This window comes from Habropoda laboriosa, unplaced genomic scaffold (assembly GCF_001263275.1).
Source record: "Habropoda laboriosa isolate 0110345459 unplaced genomic scaffold, ASM126327v1 scaffold102, whole genome shotgun sequence".
In the NCBI taxonomy this organism is placed as follows: domain Eukaryota; kingdom Metazoa; phylum Arthropoda; class Insecta; order Hymenoptera; family Apidae; genus Habropoda; species Habropoda laboriosa.
In genome coordinates, this window is record NW_017100262.1 from 3260537 (window position 1) to 3276356 (window position 15820).

The 15820-nt window shown below is 44.2% G+C and overlaps 1 protein-coding gene across 1 annotated transcript in view; it reads left to right on the plus strand.

Moving 5' to 3' along the window:
* Window positions 1-1831: 1831 nt before the first annotated feature.
* Window positions 1832-15820, plus strand: part of LOC108572991 (muscle M-line assembly protein unc-89) — a 42781-nt gene continuing 28792 nt past the window's right edge. Inside the window, exons 1-5 of the mRNA XM_017935339.1 lie at window positions 1832-7203; window positions 7828-7937; window positions 11020-11178; window positions 14436-14558; window positions 14626-14796. Of these exons, the coding sequence (XP_017790828.1) occupies window positions 2620-7203; window positions 7828-7937; window positions 11020-11178; window positions 14436-14558; window positions 14626-14796 (5147 nt within the window). The 5' untranslated portion in view covers window positions 1832-2619. The remainder of the gene's footprint in view (window positions 7204-7827; window positions 7938-11019; window positions 11179-14435; window positions 14559-14625; window positions 14797-15820) is intronic.

Genomic DNA, 15820 nt, shown 5'->3' on the forward strand with positions numbered 1-15820 from the left:
ACAAACTTCCCCTCAAATTTCCTACCAAAATTCCGCAAAAATTGACCGTTTCGACGGTGTTCCCCGATGGGGGGATTCCCTGGGTGACGCGGAAAACGGTGGAACCGCGGAAAAACCTCTTGCATGTGTGCACCCTTACGCGACACGCACAGCCTCCGGGTCCGTGTACTCCGTTCTAAAGATGTATTGGAGAAGTGTAAGAAGGGTAGCTATTTCTGTTCGTGGGGAGCCGAGAGACTCGTCGCGCAAACGGCTCTTAGCCACTTCGTACACCGGCTAGTCTGGCGTTCGCCGCGTATCGCAATACGCTTTTCGTTTGGAAGAGGCACACGGTAGCTCTGCACGCCCGTGACACGCGAGTGTGCCTGTCCTCGTAAACTCAGTGATCCATCAAACGAGAGAAGAAAAACAAGTTACGATCCAGTGAAGAAAATAAACGACCGTTTGGAGCAAACGGGAAACAAGAAGAGAAAAGAGAAACGTGGAGAATTCGAATGACAATTACACACGGTTCATTTTCGCGAATTACCAATTGAAAATGAAACTTCTGTGATTTATCAACAATCTTCGTGGGATCTGTCGAATTATCAATCTCGAGATTTGCAAGAATTTTCCGCGATTGGTAAAACTTGGTTGGATCGTCGATCTCGATATTCGGTAGAATTTCCCGGGCAAACGGTGTTCGGTTATCAATCTTCTGACACAGCCGATACCGGGACGAGTGCAGTGCACCAAGCGTGAAAATAGATGGTTGGTGGTTTGGTGAAGAGATCGGTTGGTGAAAGTGACGAGGTGGAAATAGTTGCCACGCTGAATCGCGGCCCGGGGAGGGAAGACAAATAGGGCTTGCCGCTCGTGGTTTATCGTAAATGAACAGCGACCGTGGACAGCTCGACGTTTAGCGTGCACACTTTGAGCAAACGGAAACCGCTCTCCGGGACGATTAACGGGTTCATTAATATCGAGATTACTACGAATACACTTCGAGCTACGTATTTCACCGCGGGAACCATTAATAAGGGGTGGGAATTGTCGCGAATCTTTCAACGGCGATTTTACAAAAGTACCGTTAATTCAAATTCGACACGGTAGATTTAAACACATTTGAATAGATAAAATGGGAAAAAATGGTATGAAAATTTGAAGTAACCGTGAAAATTGTCGCAAATCTTCTGTACAAAGTACACGCTTAACCTGGATTTCACAAAGTACCATTCGGTTCGGCGTGAAAATCGAAGATAGTAAAACCGAACGGGAGTAGCTCGTAAATAACGAAAACGGGAGAAGTTATGAGAGTAGACATCGTTTGACAATCCCGTGGCAATAATGTCAAGCTAACGTTTTGTCATTGGTCGAAGCCCCTTGCCAATCGAGGCTCGAGGTGGCGTCGGTCGGCCAAAAATTCGCGCGGTACCGGGCGTTTTGGACGTCGAAGGGGTCACTTTGCTGGTGGATCAAGCAGGGCGAGTGGCCACGAAAAAGAGCCTCTTTTCTACGACGAGGAAATCACCGAATTGGCCGGCTACCAGGGGACGAAACGAAACGAACGAACGAACAGCTCCCACGGAATCCTCGTAGGCATCCCGGACGTAAAAATAAACCGTGGCTCGTCGAGAGTCGACACGAGCCGCTCGGTGGTGGCTACGGTTCGACGAAAAACTTTTTAACGAGCACACGATGAAAACGACGTGGAACCGTCCAGAAGAGAAATTACGATAAAAATAAGCCTTGGGTGACGCGTGCGCGCGCGCGCGCTATCTTTCTTCTTCTTCACGCTTTGCCCTCCGTATTGGCACGCTTTCACGCGAGTTCACACTTGAACTTTCGTTTGGTCGAAGCTCATCACTTCTGAGGAAGAATTTGATCGAAAATTGTGAAGATGAACTTTTTGGAAATTTCAAAATTCTAATTGGAGGAAAAATTCAGAGTTCACTTTTGAGGGAAAATTCGATGGAAGATTGTGAAGATAAAATTTTCTGAAATTTCCAAATCCTAATTGAAGGAAAGGTAGAGTATTCAGAATAATTAGAAGAGCATCGTGTCACTTTTAAGGGAAAATTATCGAGGAGAAGTTTTTTAAAATTAAGAAATCCAATCGAAGGAAAAGCAGAGTGTTCAGCGTTTATCGGCGAGGAAGGAACAACAGAATCACACTTCTAAACACGCATAACACAGTGAACAATCGAAGAAAAGTGGCATTCATGATATTTGGCGTGGCGCGCAACCGGAGCGACGAGACACTTCGCTGGTGCCCGCGCGAGCGAATTATGGCGAGGCGGGCACAATACGGGCTGCTGATTCACACACTGGACACGCTCGCTGATGTGAACGCCAAGAGGAAGTCTCGACTGAATGATCAAGCACAAGAATCCGTGGTTCTCATGGCCGGAATGCCAACTTTCTAGCAATTAGCTAAACAATAACCGTTTCATACTCTCTGAAACTACTTCCCTATACGCCATATTTTGTATTCACGATCGACGACACTGAACTCCAACCAACAATTCAGGTATCCTTCATTCAAGGATCAACTTTAAAAACCGCGAAATACCATTTAACCAAGTTCGTTAAAAATCGATGATCCTTTAGGAGGTTCGAACGTTTGTCCGGAGACGAACAATGTCCTATTGCAGGATCACAGGAAGAAGCAGGGGACTCCCCAAGCCGAACTACTTTCCCCTGCTACCACCGATCAGCCCTGCCGACGCGAAACGCTTCTGCAGGATCACCGGCAAATCGTACGGTCTGCCTACTCACCATTACATTCCAGTTCTGTTAGGTGTGCACAGCCACGACAAGTCGAAATGCAAGATAACGAACGCCTCTGGCCTTGGGCCGCATCATTACACAGCTGGCTTCATCCTGGGCGAGAAGAAGAAGCACGTGATCCTCAAGGATTATCGCTACGTGTTTCCAATCTTGGAGGGAGAGGGAGAGCAGCAGAGAGCTCTCAGAGATTTACTGAACACGAAGCATCCGCTCGCCGAAGAGGAGCAAACTAAATACGTGTACACGGTGGAGGAACGAAGATGCAGCTTGGTGTTTCCATCGAGACTGGAGGCTGCAGTCAGAGACGGAGATGTGAAGGACGTGATGCTGTCGAGAGACTGCGACACGGTGTTGTTCAGGCTGAAACAGGGGAAGAACGTGTCCGTGGACTTCAAGAATCTGGAGGATTTCGAGAATTTGTACGACGGATTGGGACCTAGTCAGGATGTGATGAAGGACAGAGAGAGGCAGGAGGCAGAGGCTAGGAAGAGGAAGAGGAAACGACAGGCTGGACTGAGCTACGCGAAGAGGATCTTCGAGGAGAAGGAGAAGGCGGCTGAAGAGGAAGAGCTTAGACAGACGAAGCAGTTGAAACTGAGGAGTATCAGAGAGGAGGCGAAGGAGGAGAAGGTAGAAACGTGGAAGCACGTTGATCTGGAGCAAGCTAGAACTAGAACGTGCGACTTGATCTCTGTTACCAGCCCCATGAAATGCACGGGGAACTGTATATCCGAGACTCTCGACTGGAACTCCTTCCAGAAGACTATAGAATCTCCCTTGGAACCTTTGGTGGATATAGTACCTTCTCCGCTGAAAGTGAAGCCTCAGATCGTCGAGCAAGGCGCCTCAGCCTCGTGCATCAGCCCTATCTCGGAGAGCACTGGAGGATTCGAGGCGATATCGATAGTGAAGCCACTGACACCGCTGAAAATAGAGCCAGACGCTGTTCTCCAGTCGGCAATTCAGAATATTCCAGCGAACGAGCTGAAAGAAGTGTTGAACGTGAACGTGAAGCTTCTCCAAGCAGGCGACGAAGCTCTGGAACAATTACCTCGAGTAGAGGAGATCCCAGAGCTGGTGAAGAAGCTCGACAAGGGTCAGGTGACCACTCAGCACAAGATTAAAGGTCTGAAATTAGACGTAAAATCCGCGCAGAGATTTATCACCGGGCAGACTGTGCAGACGCCGATTGGGACTATTTTTGTACCTGGCCAGACGCTGCAGACACCTCAGGGTCCTGCCTTCGTTCCCGGTTTAACGGTGAACACCCCCGATGGACCTGTCCTCGTCCCTGGACAGATACTCAACGTGAAAGATCAAGAGAACAAGGAGAGCCCCGTATTTATAGCTGGACAAACACTTCCCACCGAGCAGGGTCGTCGATTTCTTCAGGGTCAAACCTTCCACACGAACGAGGGTGCTAGATTCGTCCAAGGTCAAACTGTGCTCACAGACGACGGTCCGAAGTTCGTCGCCGGTCAGATAAGCGAGGATGGAACCTTCGTTCCTGGTCAAACGATCCTTACTCCCGATGGACCCAGGTTCATGGCTGGTCAAACTGTCACGGACGACAGAGGAGAGCAGGTGTTCGTTCCTGGACAGAACGTGCAGATAGAGGAGAGTTGGGAGTTCGTTCCTGGACAGACCGTGGAGACTCCGACGGGAGAGATTCGGTTTATTCCCGGCCAGACGATCCCAACGTGCCAGGGACCGCAGTTCGTTCCTGGACAACACGTCACTGCTAGTTCCGGAGACAGTTACTTCATGCCTGGCGTGGTTAAAGACACCGAGGAGGGAGCGAAGTTTATTCCAGGAATGACTCTGGACACTCCCAAGGGTCAGAAGTTCGTGGAAGGTCAAGTCGTGAGGACTCCAGAGGGCGAGAAGTTCCTGCCAGGAAGAACGGTGATCACAGAGAACGGTGTTCGATTCGCTGCAGCGAGTACGTTCGACGAAGTGATCTTCCACGATGCTGGACCTCTCGGTATACCTGTCGACCCTAAAACAGCTAACGTTCCCGTCGAACAGAAGGAGATATTCGGCCACATGGTGCAGACGGAGAGAGGCGTGGAATTCTATCCGGAGAGTGCTAAGAAATTGCCCGAAGGGAAGAGGATTGTTCCAGGACAGCTGGTTCGCGGAGGAAAAGACGGTCCAAGGTTCGTACCAGGTGTCATGACGGAAGACGGTTTTCTGCCTGGTCAGATAGTGATGACAGAGAAGGGAGAGCAGTTTGTGCCTGGTCAGGTAATAGACACCAGCTCTGGACCTAAGTTCGTGCCTGGACAGATGGTGGAGACTAGGACAGGTGCGAAGTTCGTTCCTGGTCAAACGGTGGACACTGCTGATGGACCGAGGTTCGTGCCTGGCCAGATCGTCGAGACGAAAGTCGGTCCCACGTTTATTCCTGGTCAAGTGATCTCTACGGAGGACGAAGGGTCTAGATTCGTGCCTGGTCAGGTGGTAGACACCCCAGAGGGTCCCAGATTTGTTCCAGGTCGCGTTGTGGAGTCTGGAGAACTTGGAGTGACGTTTGTGCCTGGTCAGATAGTGCAAACTGAGGAGGGACCACGTTTCGTCGCTCCAGATTTGACAGACACTCCCGAGGGTGAGGTAGAATTCTCTGTGCAAGGATTCGAGGTCACTCCTGAAGAATTGAAACTGCTGAGGCCACAGAATCTGCATTACAATCCTCACGTGCAGCATCAGGGAGAGACCAGCATAGATGCCAGGATGCTGAGACAGTTATCCGAGGCTGGACTGTCTGTAGGAAGAAAAGTGGCCACTGATTTGCCAGCTGTTGACGTTGACGTCGATCCAAAAGCTGTCGCTCTAGAGCACGCTTTAGAAATGGCCGAGAAACTTGGATTACATGGCACCACTGCTGTAAAAATGGCGCAGATAGTGTCCACTGTGGCGCAGTTGGCCAGAAATATCGTACAACAGTTGGAGGAGAGTTACATGGAAAAGAACTTGACGAACGGTACCAAGTCTCCTGTTGCTATAAACGATAACAGAAACGGAGACGAAAGAGACATTACGAGCGAAGAAGCTGGGGATTGGTTGAAAGATGCAGTTAGAACAGCGATGTCCAGTGCTGTTCTAGCGATCAGCAGTCAATCTATGGAAAACGAGCACGATAGTAAGCAAGATTTCGTGTATTCCTCGATCAGCGAGGCTTTCAACGTTCTTCTGAGACAGAAAAACACCAGCATCGAGGAATCTGTGGAGGAGATTCTCCAAATTCTTCTGGTTCCCCAAAATCGAAGCAGTCTGTGCCAGTCAGCTCTGTTGGAACTACTCGACAACAAGAACAGCAAAGTAGACATACTAAAATCAACCATAGTCAGTCAATCCTTGAAAGAAGACGTGGTTCTAGAAAGACTATCGATGGTCCTCGAAGAGAACGGCGCAGACCTAGTTGGCCCAGCTTTCAGAACAGTCTCGAAGAACGATCCAGAACTGGTCTCTCGCGTTCTCCAGAAAGTCTCAGAAGAAGTCTCGACGATAGTCACGGAAAGAGAGGCTGCAGAGACGGTCCACAAGGCCATCGTCCACGCAGTCAGAGAGTCCAGCGAGATTCGCGTTCAAGAGTTACTAAACGACGAAGGAGGCAACGTTCGAGAGATGCTTCTGCAAGCAGTAGGACTCGCCAGAGCTCTAGGCATGTCGAGCATCGCTAACAGCCTGCTAACAGTGATCAGCGACGAGAAATCAACGCAGGCTTTAGCCAGCGACAGAGTAACGTTGGACGTGTTGAAACGTCTGACAGTGATGAGAAAATTAGCCGAAGAAAGGCCACCGTTCATGCACGCTCTGACACAATTGTGCAGCGATCCAGAACTGGCTAGAATGGATCCAAGGTTGAGAACTCTGGTCAGAGAGAGTGCTGCTCTGATGATCGTGCCTGAAGAAGGACCCCTTCAATCTTCAGCCGACGTACCAACAGCTCTTCTTCACTCTGACAACAGTCTGGCCATGGAAGAGTTTCTTCTGAGAAGAAGTCACAAGCCGTCGTCGATTTTCATGATCTTGAAGCAAGGTATACAGGCTGTGGTGCCTAGAGAAGCCTCTAGATCGGTTCTAACCGGAGAAGTGGCTTACACGGTCCTCGACGAAGACGGAATCCATCATTTCGAGCCTCTCCACGTTTTCTCCGCGTTGCAACTCGCTCGTCCGACAGCTCATCGATTCTCCATGTACTGTTGTCCCGTCGCGAGAGACGAAGAAGTGGACATCGAGATGATGTCCACGTTTACAGGGACAATATCGATGGCTAGTAGCCTGGATGGTTCTGGCAACGGAACGTATCAGAGGCAAGAGTGCAACGGTGTTGTGATGTCGAGATCTGATAAATCCTTCGGCTACTCTGGCAGCAGAGAGAACACGCCGAGTTTGAGGAGACTGAGCAGCTTCCAGCAAGACTTCGAACGGGTAACGTAACGAAAGATGAGATTCTCTGCTAGACGATTATGAGGTTATAGTGTATTATTTTAGGTGTAATAGCTGGTTTGATCGAGCAGGCTACAAATGTGATTCCTTGTTAGAGATTAATTAGGTTGTGTAGGGGACTCCCTACAGCCAAAATCTATAAATTCACCGACTATTTTTGACCGGCGCCCTAGAGTGATCGTTTAATTGTTTCTGGTGGTTAGGGGAGTTTAATTTTCTGGTTTATTTAAGGTTCATTCTGTGGATCGTGGAATACTCCATTTTTTGCAATTTTAATTTCAAACTGTTTCAATTTTTTTAACTATCAGGATTGACGAGAAAATTTAATGTTCCTCTTCCTTTACTGTGTTGGTCGTGGAGTACGCTATTTCTCTAATTACAACACTGTCAATATTAACAAATTTTTAGTTTCCTTAAAATTTTATAATTAAATTTTAGTAAGTCAGAAATTAAAAATTAAGAAATTTAATTTTACATAGTAAAACCTTAACTAGTCCCTGGAAATCCGAATAATTTTTCCCTGTCACGACATAATATCCACTCCCTTTTCAATTGAAAATCGAGTTTCGTCAGAAATTCATCCAAATTTCGTTTGATTGATCGCAGAAGGCGTTGGACAACTACATCGTGGTGAAGGATTACAGGAGCGAGACTGATGGATTCTCCGTGAACGTTGGCGACATCGTCGAGGCCCTCGAATACGCGGATCCAGCCAAGTAAGCGATTAAACGCATCATGTTTGCAAAATTTCTCATAGAGAAAATAAATTTCCACGGATCGTATCGTTCAGTCGGATCGTTGACTTGGTGATCGCGAGGTCCGCTCGCGTTTAAAATCTATTTCCGTGTGCGCAACGTGCGCCCGGCCGAAAATAATCACCGCCTCGCGCCGTATATAGTCTAACACGATTCTGCTCGCGATCTGTCACTTTCGCTCGGTCCCCCCACTCCACCTCGCTCCGCGTTCTGATTAATGGCGGACGCGACATTGTATCACGCGCTACTGCAGCTAATAGCAAAAATAGAAGGACTTTAGAGGTATTAACTGTAACATTGTAACGCTTTCCTGGTGCATGTGTTAGGTAATAGAGGCGTCAAAGGGGAAAGCTCGACTTGAACGAAAAATTGAAACTTCTTTTTGTTGCAATAATCTTCTGCTTTACTCTATTACTCCATTTTTGGGATTTTAACACTTTTTAACGCTGGAACAACCGGAGTTGAATGTAATATATGTTCTTCTTTGTGGTATTTTTAGATAGACTATATAAAGAACTTCGAAATTAGAATGATCAATGGAAAATAAATTGATGAAGTCAACTAAAACAAAAGGAATCTGTCATTTTTATGGGTTTGGTTGTTCTAGTGTTAATAATATCTTTCAACCCTTTGAATCCTGAGCAATTTTTTTTTAGTTAAACGATATTTTTTGATATTACAGGGTTTCTATGTTTTTATCAATTTGACTGAGTTTAGTTACTTGAAATTTTTGAATAGTTACTAGAATTAGTAGAATTATAGTCTTTCGTGACTGCAGTACTATTTTCCAGAATTTTTTGATTGCCTACGGATCAATTTTCATTGTTCCTTAATTTTTCTTATATTTCGAAGAAACTTCGAAGGAACTTGCTACCGAACGATATGCTTCTAATTGCATGAATTCTACGCATTGAGAAATTTTTCACGATTAACAAAAAGATGGAAGTTTCGAATATGGGAAAAGTCACAAAAATTGTATCTTACGTGTATATTAAAATAAATCTGCTTGCTTGATTAACACAGCAAGCGTGACGACGTTGCCTCGTAGTGCATAACAAAAGTTCCAAGGAATATTACTATACTTTCCTTCACTTTAATACAGCTCTCTAGTATCTCGCGTCTAATATCAAGTAAAACAAACATTTTTTCCCAAACTGACTGGCCGCTGACTAAGTGCTACTACACTTCGCCTGCTTCGTCGATAATTCTCGCTGAAGAAACTAATATCACTGACAGAGATGGCTGTGCAAATAAAGGAAAACGTGAACGCTCGCCGGCGAAAAATCCAAAGAAACACGGCTACGTTTCGGGCATGGACGTGCTCTCCATCTTCTTGGAACATCTGTTGCATAGAGTGCATGAGCTGTAGAAAGAAAAGAAAAGAAGGGAGAGAAGAGGGAAAAAAAAAGAGAAGGAAGAATGGCAAACGCAAACGGGGATATATTAATAGAGACAGGTTTCCAGCGTTTTGCTCCGTCGAGGGGGAAAGCAGAGTAGAAGAAAATTAAGGCGCGGTCAATCCGCGCGTGTCAAACGGTGAAAGATCGCTGTATACGCCTCCCCTTTGCTTATTTTCGCGGCGATATTTTTACGCGAACAGGACGGTGCGTTGCTCGCTGGTTCGTTTATAAAATACGGGTCCCGCGAGTGCCTCGACTCGATGGCAAATGGAAAGTTTCGCCCCTCTTCGAATGGGCTGGCCATCGTCGTTGCGCCTTTTCGAAGGCTTCGATCTCTCCTCGAAATTGCCTGACCATGCCCATTGCGCATATTCGAAGGTTTCGTCTCTACTCGAGATTGCCCGACCATCGCCAACGAGGCCTTTCGAAGGTTTCGTCTCTCCTCGAGATTGCCCGACCATCGCCAACGAGGCCTTTCGAAGGTTCCGTCTCTCCTCGAAATTGCCCGACCATCGCCATTGTGCCTTTTTCTTCTGAGAATGATGGTAAATGGAAAGTTTAATCTTTTCTCAGCTGATTTAGCCATCTCTATACCTTTTCTATGATTTTGTCTCTCCTCAAAATTGCCTGGCCATCGTCATTGCACCTTTTTCTCTCGATAATGATGGAAAATGGAAAATTTCACCTCCTCTCAGTTGACTTAGCAATGTCTGTCGCCTTTTCTAAGGTTTAGTGTCTCCTTGAAATTGCCTGACCGTCACCATTGCGTCTTTTTCTCTTGAAAATGATGGCAAATTGAAAGTTTCGCCTCTTCTCAAATATCTGACCATCGGCATTTCGCCTTTTCGAAGATTTCGTCCCTTTTCAAATGCCTGACCATCGCCACTGCGCATTTTTCTCCTGAAAATGATGGCAAATTGAAAGTTTCGCCTCTTCTCAAATATCTGACCATCGGCATTTCGCCTTTTCGAAGATTTCGTCCCTTTTCAAATGCCTGACCATCGCCACTGCGCATTTTTCTCCTGAAAATGATGACAAATTGAAAGTTTCGCCTCTTCTCAAATGTCTGACCATCGGCATTTCGCCTTTTCGAAGATTTCGTCCCTTTTCAAATTCCTGACCATCGCCACTGCGCATTTTTCTCCTGAAAATGATGGCAAATTGAAAGTTTCGCCTCTTCTCAAATATCTGACCATCGCCATTTCGCATTTTTCTCCTGAAAATGATGGCAAATGGAAAGTTTCGTCTCTCCTCCAGCAACCTGGTCATCGCCATTTGTCTTTTCCTCTTGAAAACGAACGACGCCTCGTCGATTTCAGATAAAATAATCAGAAGCTTCTCACTGCAATGGAAAGGCGCTGCACTTCAATTGTCTTCGCTTAGTTGTACACGCTCTAAATATACACCGAGTGTAGCAAAGAAACACGCGAACGCCTTGGTGATTTAAGCGAGGCCTGAAACTCGCTGTTTTCCGTTAACACGCTCGCTAACACGCTTCGATTAGTGGTATAGAATGATATGTTTAGTCTGCATGAGTGAAATGGCGTCGATCAAAGCAGAAGATAGAGAATAGAGAGAGGAGACTCGATGAATGGAGATGATGGAGACTCTATTCTCGATCGTGTTTCACCCCTGTTTTCCAGGAGGATCAAACTAGATCCTGACTTGGAGATCGGTGAAATTGGCGACACGCTGGACAATTCCGCTGCCTGGCATAAATTGTCGGTCAGACCGAGACGAAAGTATGCCGATCCACGTGCTAGAAGCATCCCGAGGTCCTCTTCCGAAGGCAACCTCTACAGGTAATGTGTTTTCAGAGATTTCAGGTGAAACTGGACCGTAGAATATTTTCGTAAAATTTTGTGCAGTTCCAATGTGCAATAGAGTAAGAAAAATTCCATGTAAATATTCAACGATTGCAAAATTCGATGGATTTCCTGGAGTAAGATGGAAGTTTCATAATTTCTACTGGGAATTCGATGGATTTCCAAGGGGAACATATAAATTTCATAATTTCTACCTTGAAGAATCACGCTGAAGAACTGCATTTAGCTACACGAAAAAAGCTCGAGTATTGAAGAACCGAAAAGTTTCATAATCTATAAAAAGACCATGGTAAATTGAAGATTTTCAAGAGGATTTTGGACAAAAATCATCAACTGTGAATTATCGAGAGGAGTTCTGAAGAAAATGCAAAATAATCGAAAAGTTCCATCGTCTATAAAAAAACATCGCGATAAGTTCCGGATTTTCAAGAGGTCTTCAGATGAAAATGATCGAGACCGCGTTGATCTCCGCCAAGGGCGCGTCATCGTCTTAACATTTCAAGACTGTGACTGAAATATAGAGTGACCAGGTGCAACCTGTCCAATAAATCACGTTTCTTCTCGACCGCTGCTCATTAAATAGCAAAACGACGCTATCATTTTCCCATTTATAGATGTCCGCACGCCTATGACGATCACACGTGAATGGAAATAATTCGGATTTTGTGGAATAATCCTTCGAATCCACTTAAGATAGAGCAATTTCCAAAAGACGTTTACGTCCGAAGAGTTAGAAAGCGGAAGATTTCCATTGAACCGATGCGAATGTGAATTTACATGGACGACGACTAAATCCGTGCACGAAATATAGCAACGACAGGTGCTCCGGTCAAACAGTAGCCTGCAAACATTATGTTAACTGAGAAAGCCAATGAACTCGTCGTATTTCATCCCCTTTGGATTCACGCGGAAATGGCTGTTCAACCGGTTGTTTGATTTTCATGTGGAAACGCGCCCTTTATCGCGCTGATCTTGCGCTTCCATTATCGTTTATCTTGGTAACTTCGTTGTTTTATCGTTGAAATATTGTCTGATAGCCACGGGAAAGTAAGAGTATTAAATTCTGGTGGAAAAGTAGTGGAAATTTCCCACTCATATCAAAATTTCTACGCAATTTTCCACTCACATCACTATTTCCCACTCACTTTTACACTCATATCATAAGTTTTCACTCATATCAAAATTTTCCACACATATCTCAATTTTTCACTCACTTTTCCACTCATACCACTATTTTCCACTCAGTTTTCCACTCATATCACTACTCTTCACTCACTTTTCCACTCATATCACAATTTTCCACTCACTTTTCCATTCATATCACAATTTTTCACTCACTTTTCCACTCATACCACTATTTTCCACTCAGTTTTCCACTCATATCCCTACTCTTCACTCACTTTTCCACTCATATCACAATTTTCCACTCACTTTTCCATTCATATCACAATTTTCCATTCACTTTTCTACTCATATCATAATTTTCTACTCACTTTTCCACTCGTATCCCAATTTTCTACTCATTTTTCCACTCATATCGCAATTTATTCCATACTATCTTAAACGATACATGACTCAAAATTGTGACTGATTTCCACCGCATTGATCTCTTTCCAAAGCCTAAAAGGAAAATTCAACATTTCCGGCAGGAATATTATTCGATAGAAAATTGCAACATCGTTTCACTTAAAATTGAATATTTTGTACTAGCAACAACAGCTGCTGTTTCGATTCGTTACACTCTAAACGAGAGCGATTACGATGATTTACGGCGACGTTAATGATGATCGAGCGTTTATAAGTGTCTTTAAATCTACAACAAGTGAGTCAATTGGCCGATGGCCAATCGGAGCACGTTTAAAGTTCGATAATTGTATCAATTATTAGTCAAAATGTTGCGATAAGCTGCAACCTCTTCGCGAAATTCTACACGGTGTCTAGTTTATACTCCTTCTCTCCAAGCAAAGTATACTTTACTATCGAACGTTCGAAACGCTTAAATAAATTCTCGTTGCATAATGCAATGAATAATGCGTGGCTCCACGCGTTTGCCAGAGAATCGCGATTCCGAGGAAGGCGAAACATCAGCCAGTATTCTGAAAATAAGTGCGCGTGAAGGTGAGGTTCAAGCCTGATAGTTTAATTCGCCAGTTTGGCACTGTTCGCGTTCAATGGATTGCGAATTATTTTACTATCCGCTACATCTATCCCGCGAAATGTACTCCAATTGTATCGTTTCGCCGATTTTACAACACCTGGCTGAGAGTACACGTGTATCTGCTAGAGACACCGACTTGCTACGAAAACGTACGATAGATACGAATAAATTGACGTGAAATTAGAGCGGGATTAAATTTCATGTGAAATGTTCAGAGAGGGATTATTCGTTGATAGTGTGTGCAACAGAGATCGGGAGAGAAACTTTTTGGAGATGTTCCTCGATCGGAAACGTTGGAAATAGTCGTGGTGGTGATTAATTAAAGGAGATTCAGCGGGGATAAAAATATAGTAGGTTATATTGTAAAGAATAGATAGATATAGTGACGTGCGGGCGATGGAAAGTTATATTTGAATTTAGTGACTAAGGCAACAGGCTTCTCTGTATATGCGAGTGGCTGGTCGTTCATTCAGCAGAACGCAAAATTTGTTGGCCGTCTGTTCGGCCCATTAGGCCTTGAATTGGCCAGTACCATTTAAAGTGGACCAATTATACTGTCGACTTGGTGAAAACACGTCCGGAGTGGATCTACGTCGAATACAAAAGGCAATTGATAACTGTTTGGTGTTGAATAGGAAGTTGCAGGTTCGAAATTGCAAAGAAATTGAGGAAATGTGTGTTAAAAGTATAGAGTGATCTGCAAATTGCCTTCTCTAATAAATTTCTAGAGGAAACATTTTCGAAATTTAAAATAAAAATTCAGAAATATATAATGGAAAGAAAGTTATTCGATTTTTAAATGGTAGAGCGACTTATGGGTCCCCCTGTGAATTTTTAGTAGCAAGAAATTAGGAAAATTAAGGAAAATTCACTCAGCAATAATATAAGGAAATAAGAAAAATTAAGGAAAATTCATTGAAAAATAAAGTAAGGAAGATTACGGAAAATTCTTCAGCAATCAAATAAGATAAATTCCTTCAGCAAGAAAATAAGGAAAATTAAGGAAAATTCATTTAGCAATAAAAATGCTTGCACCCTAATCATACCCTACAAATCAATAATCCTACTTTCACAGAGTGTACGTTCGTACATCCGACTCAAGGGAAGGATGGTTGCCGATGGCTATTTTGATGCAAACCGCCCTCAGCGAGGACTCAGCGGCTGGACATCGACCGGAGGACTCGCAATTTCGAAGAGAGTAAGTCTCGAACTTCCGAAAAATTCTTCAAAATTTCCCCTTATTAACCATTCTATCGCTATTACAGGGCGGTAGTGAAAGAATTAGTCGAGACTGAGGAAGAATTTGGCAGGGACCTTCAGCTGGTCGTTGAACGTTACCTAAAACCCCTCGACAATCCGGACGTTCCGCGAATCGTTCGCGACAATAAAGACATCATTTTCACGAACCTGAAGCAGATCGCCGATTTCCACAACACGTACGTATGCTCGATGAAACAGATTGGCGAAAGGGGAGAAACTTCTCACTGCGACACTTTGGGCATTCGTTACAAGAAACCCTCTGAAAAAACCAAACATAATTCTCACATAAATAGGAATCAAAAAATTACTACTCCTTTCTCTTTCTTTCTTTGGTATTATACGAATGGATAAATTGAAATGGAAAAAGAAACACATGCACAGGCACACACACGGGATACATTATCGAAATACATTATTCTCTCTTTAGCGAAACGATGTGTGAGCAACGTAAGTTTGATAACGTGGCATACTTTGTGTGATCGTGTGCTAATCTATATCAGTAGATGTGTAATTACCACGATGTGTTGCTTTTTCGATAGTTTTTAACAACCCTTTTCATCGTTCTCTGCGAGCACGCTTCGATTGACTCTGTCAGAGTGGACTTTATTCTTCCATAGGAAGACTGCGGAGGTGATAGATATCGCGGTTTCAGTGGAATGGTCCGTTAGATGTCGGACAACGCGTGGAAGAATGGTTTTACGGAAATAATCGTTCTTTTCTAGGGAATGATAATTTTTTTCTAATTCTTCCTCCTGATTTCCAGTAGAATACACAATCCTAAGTCAGACAACGCGTGGAAAAATCGTTGCACAGGAATAATAATTATTTCCTTCTGATTTTCAGTAGAATACTCAGTCCTAAGTCAGACAACGCGTGGAAAAATCGTTGCACAGGAATAATAATTATTTCCTTCTGATTTTCAGTAGAATACTCAATCCAAAGTCAGACAACGCGTGGAAAAATCACTGCATAGGAATAATAATTATTTCCTAGAGAATAATAAGTATTTCCTTCTGGTTTTCAGTAGAATACTCAGTCCTAAGTCAGACAACGCGTGGAAAAATCGTTGCATAGGAATAATAATTATTTCCTTCTGATTTTCAGTAGAATACTCAATCCAAAGTCAGACAACGCGTGGAAAAATCACTGCATAGGAATAATAATTATTTCCTAGAGAATAATAAGTATTTCCTTCTGATT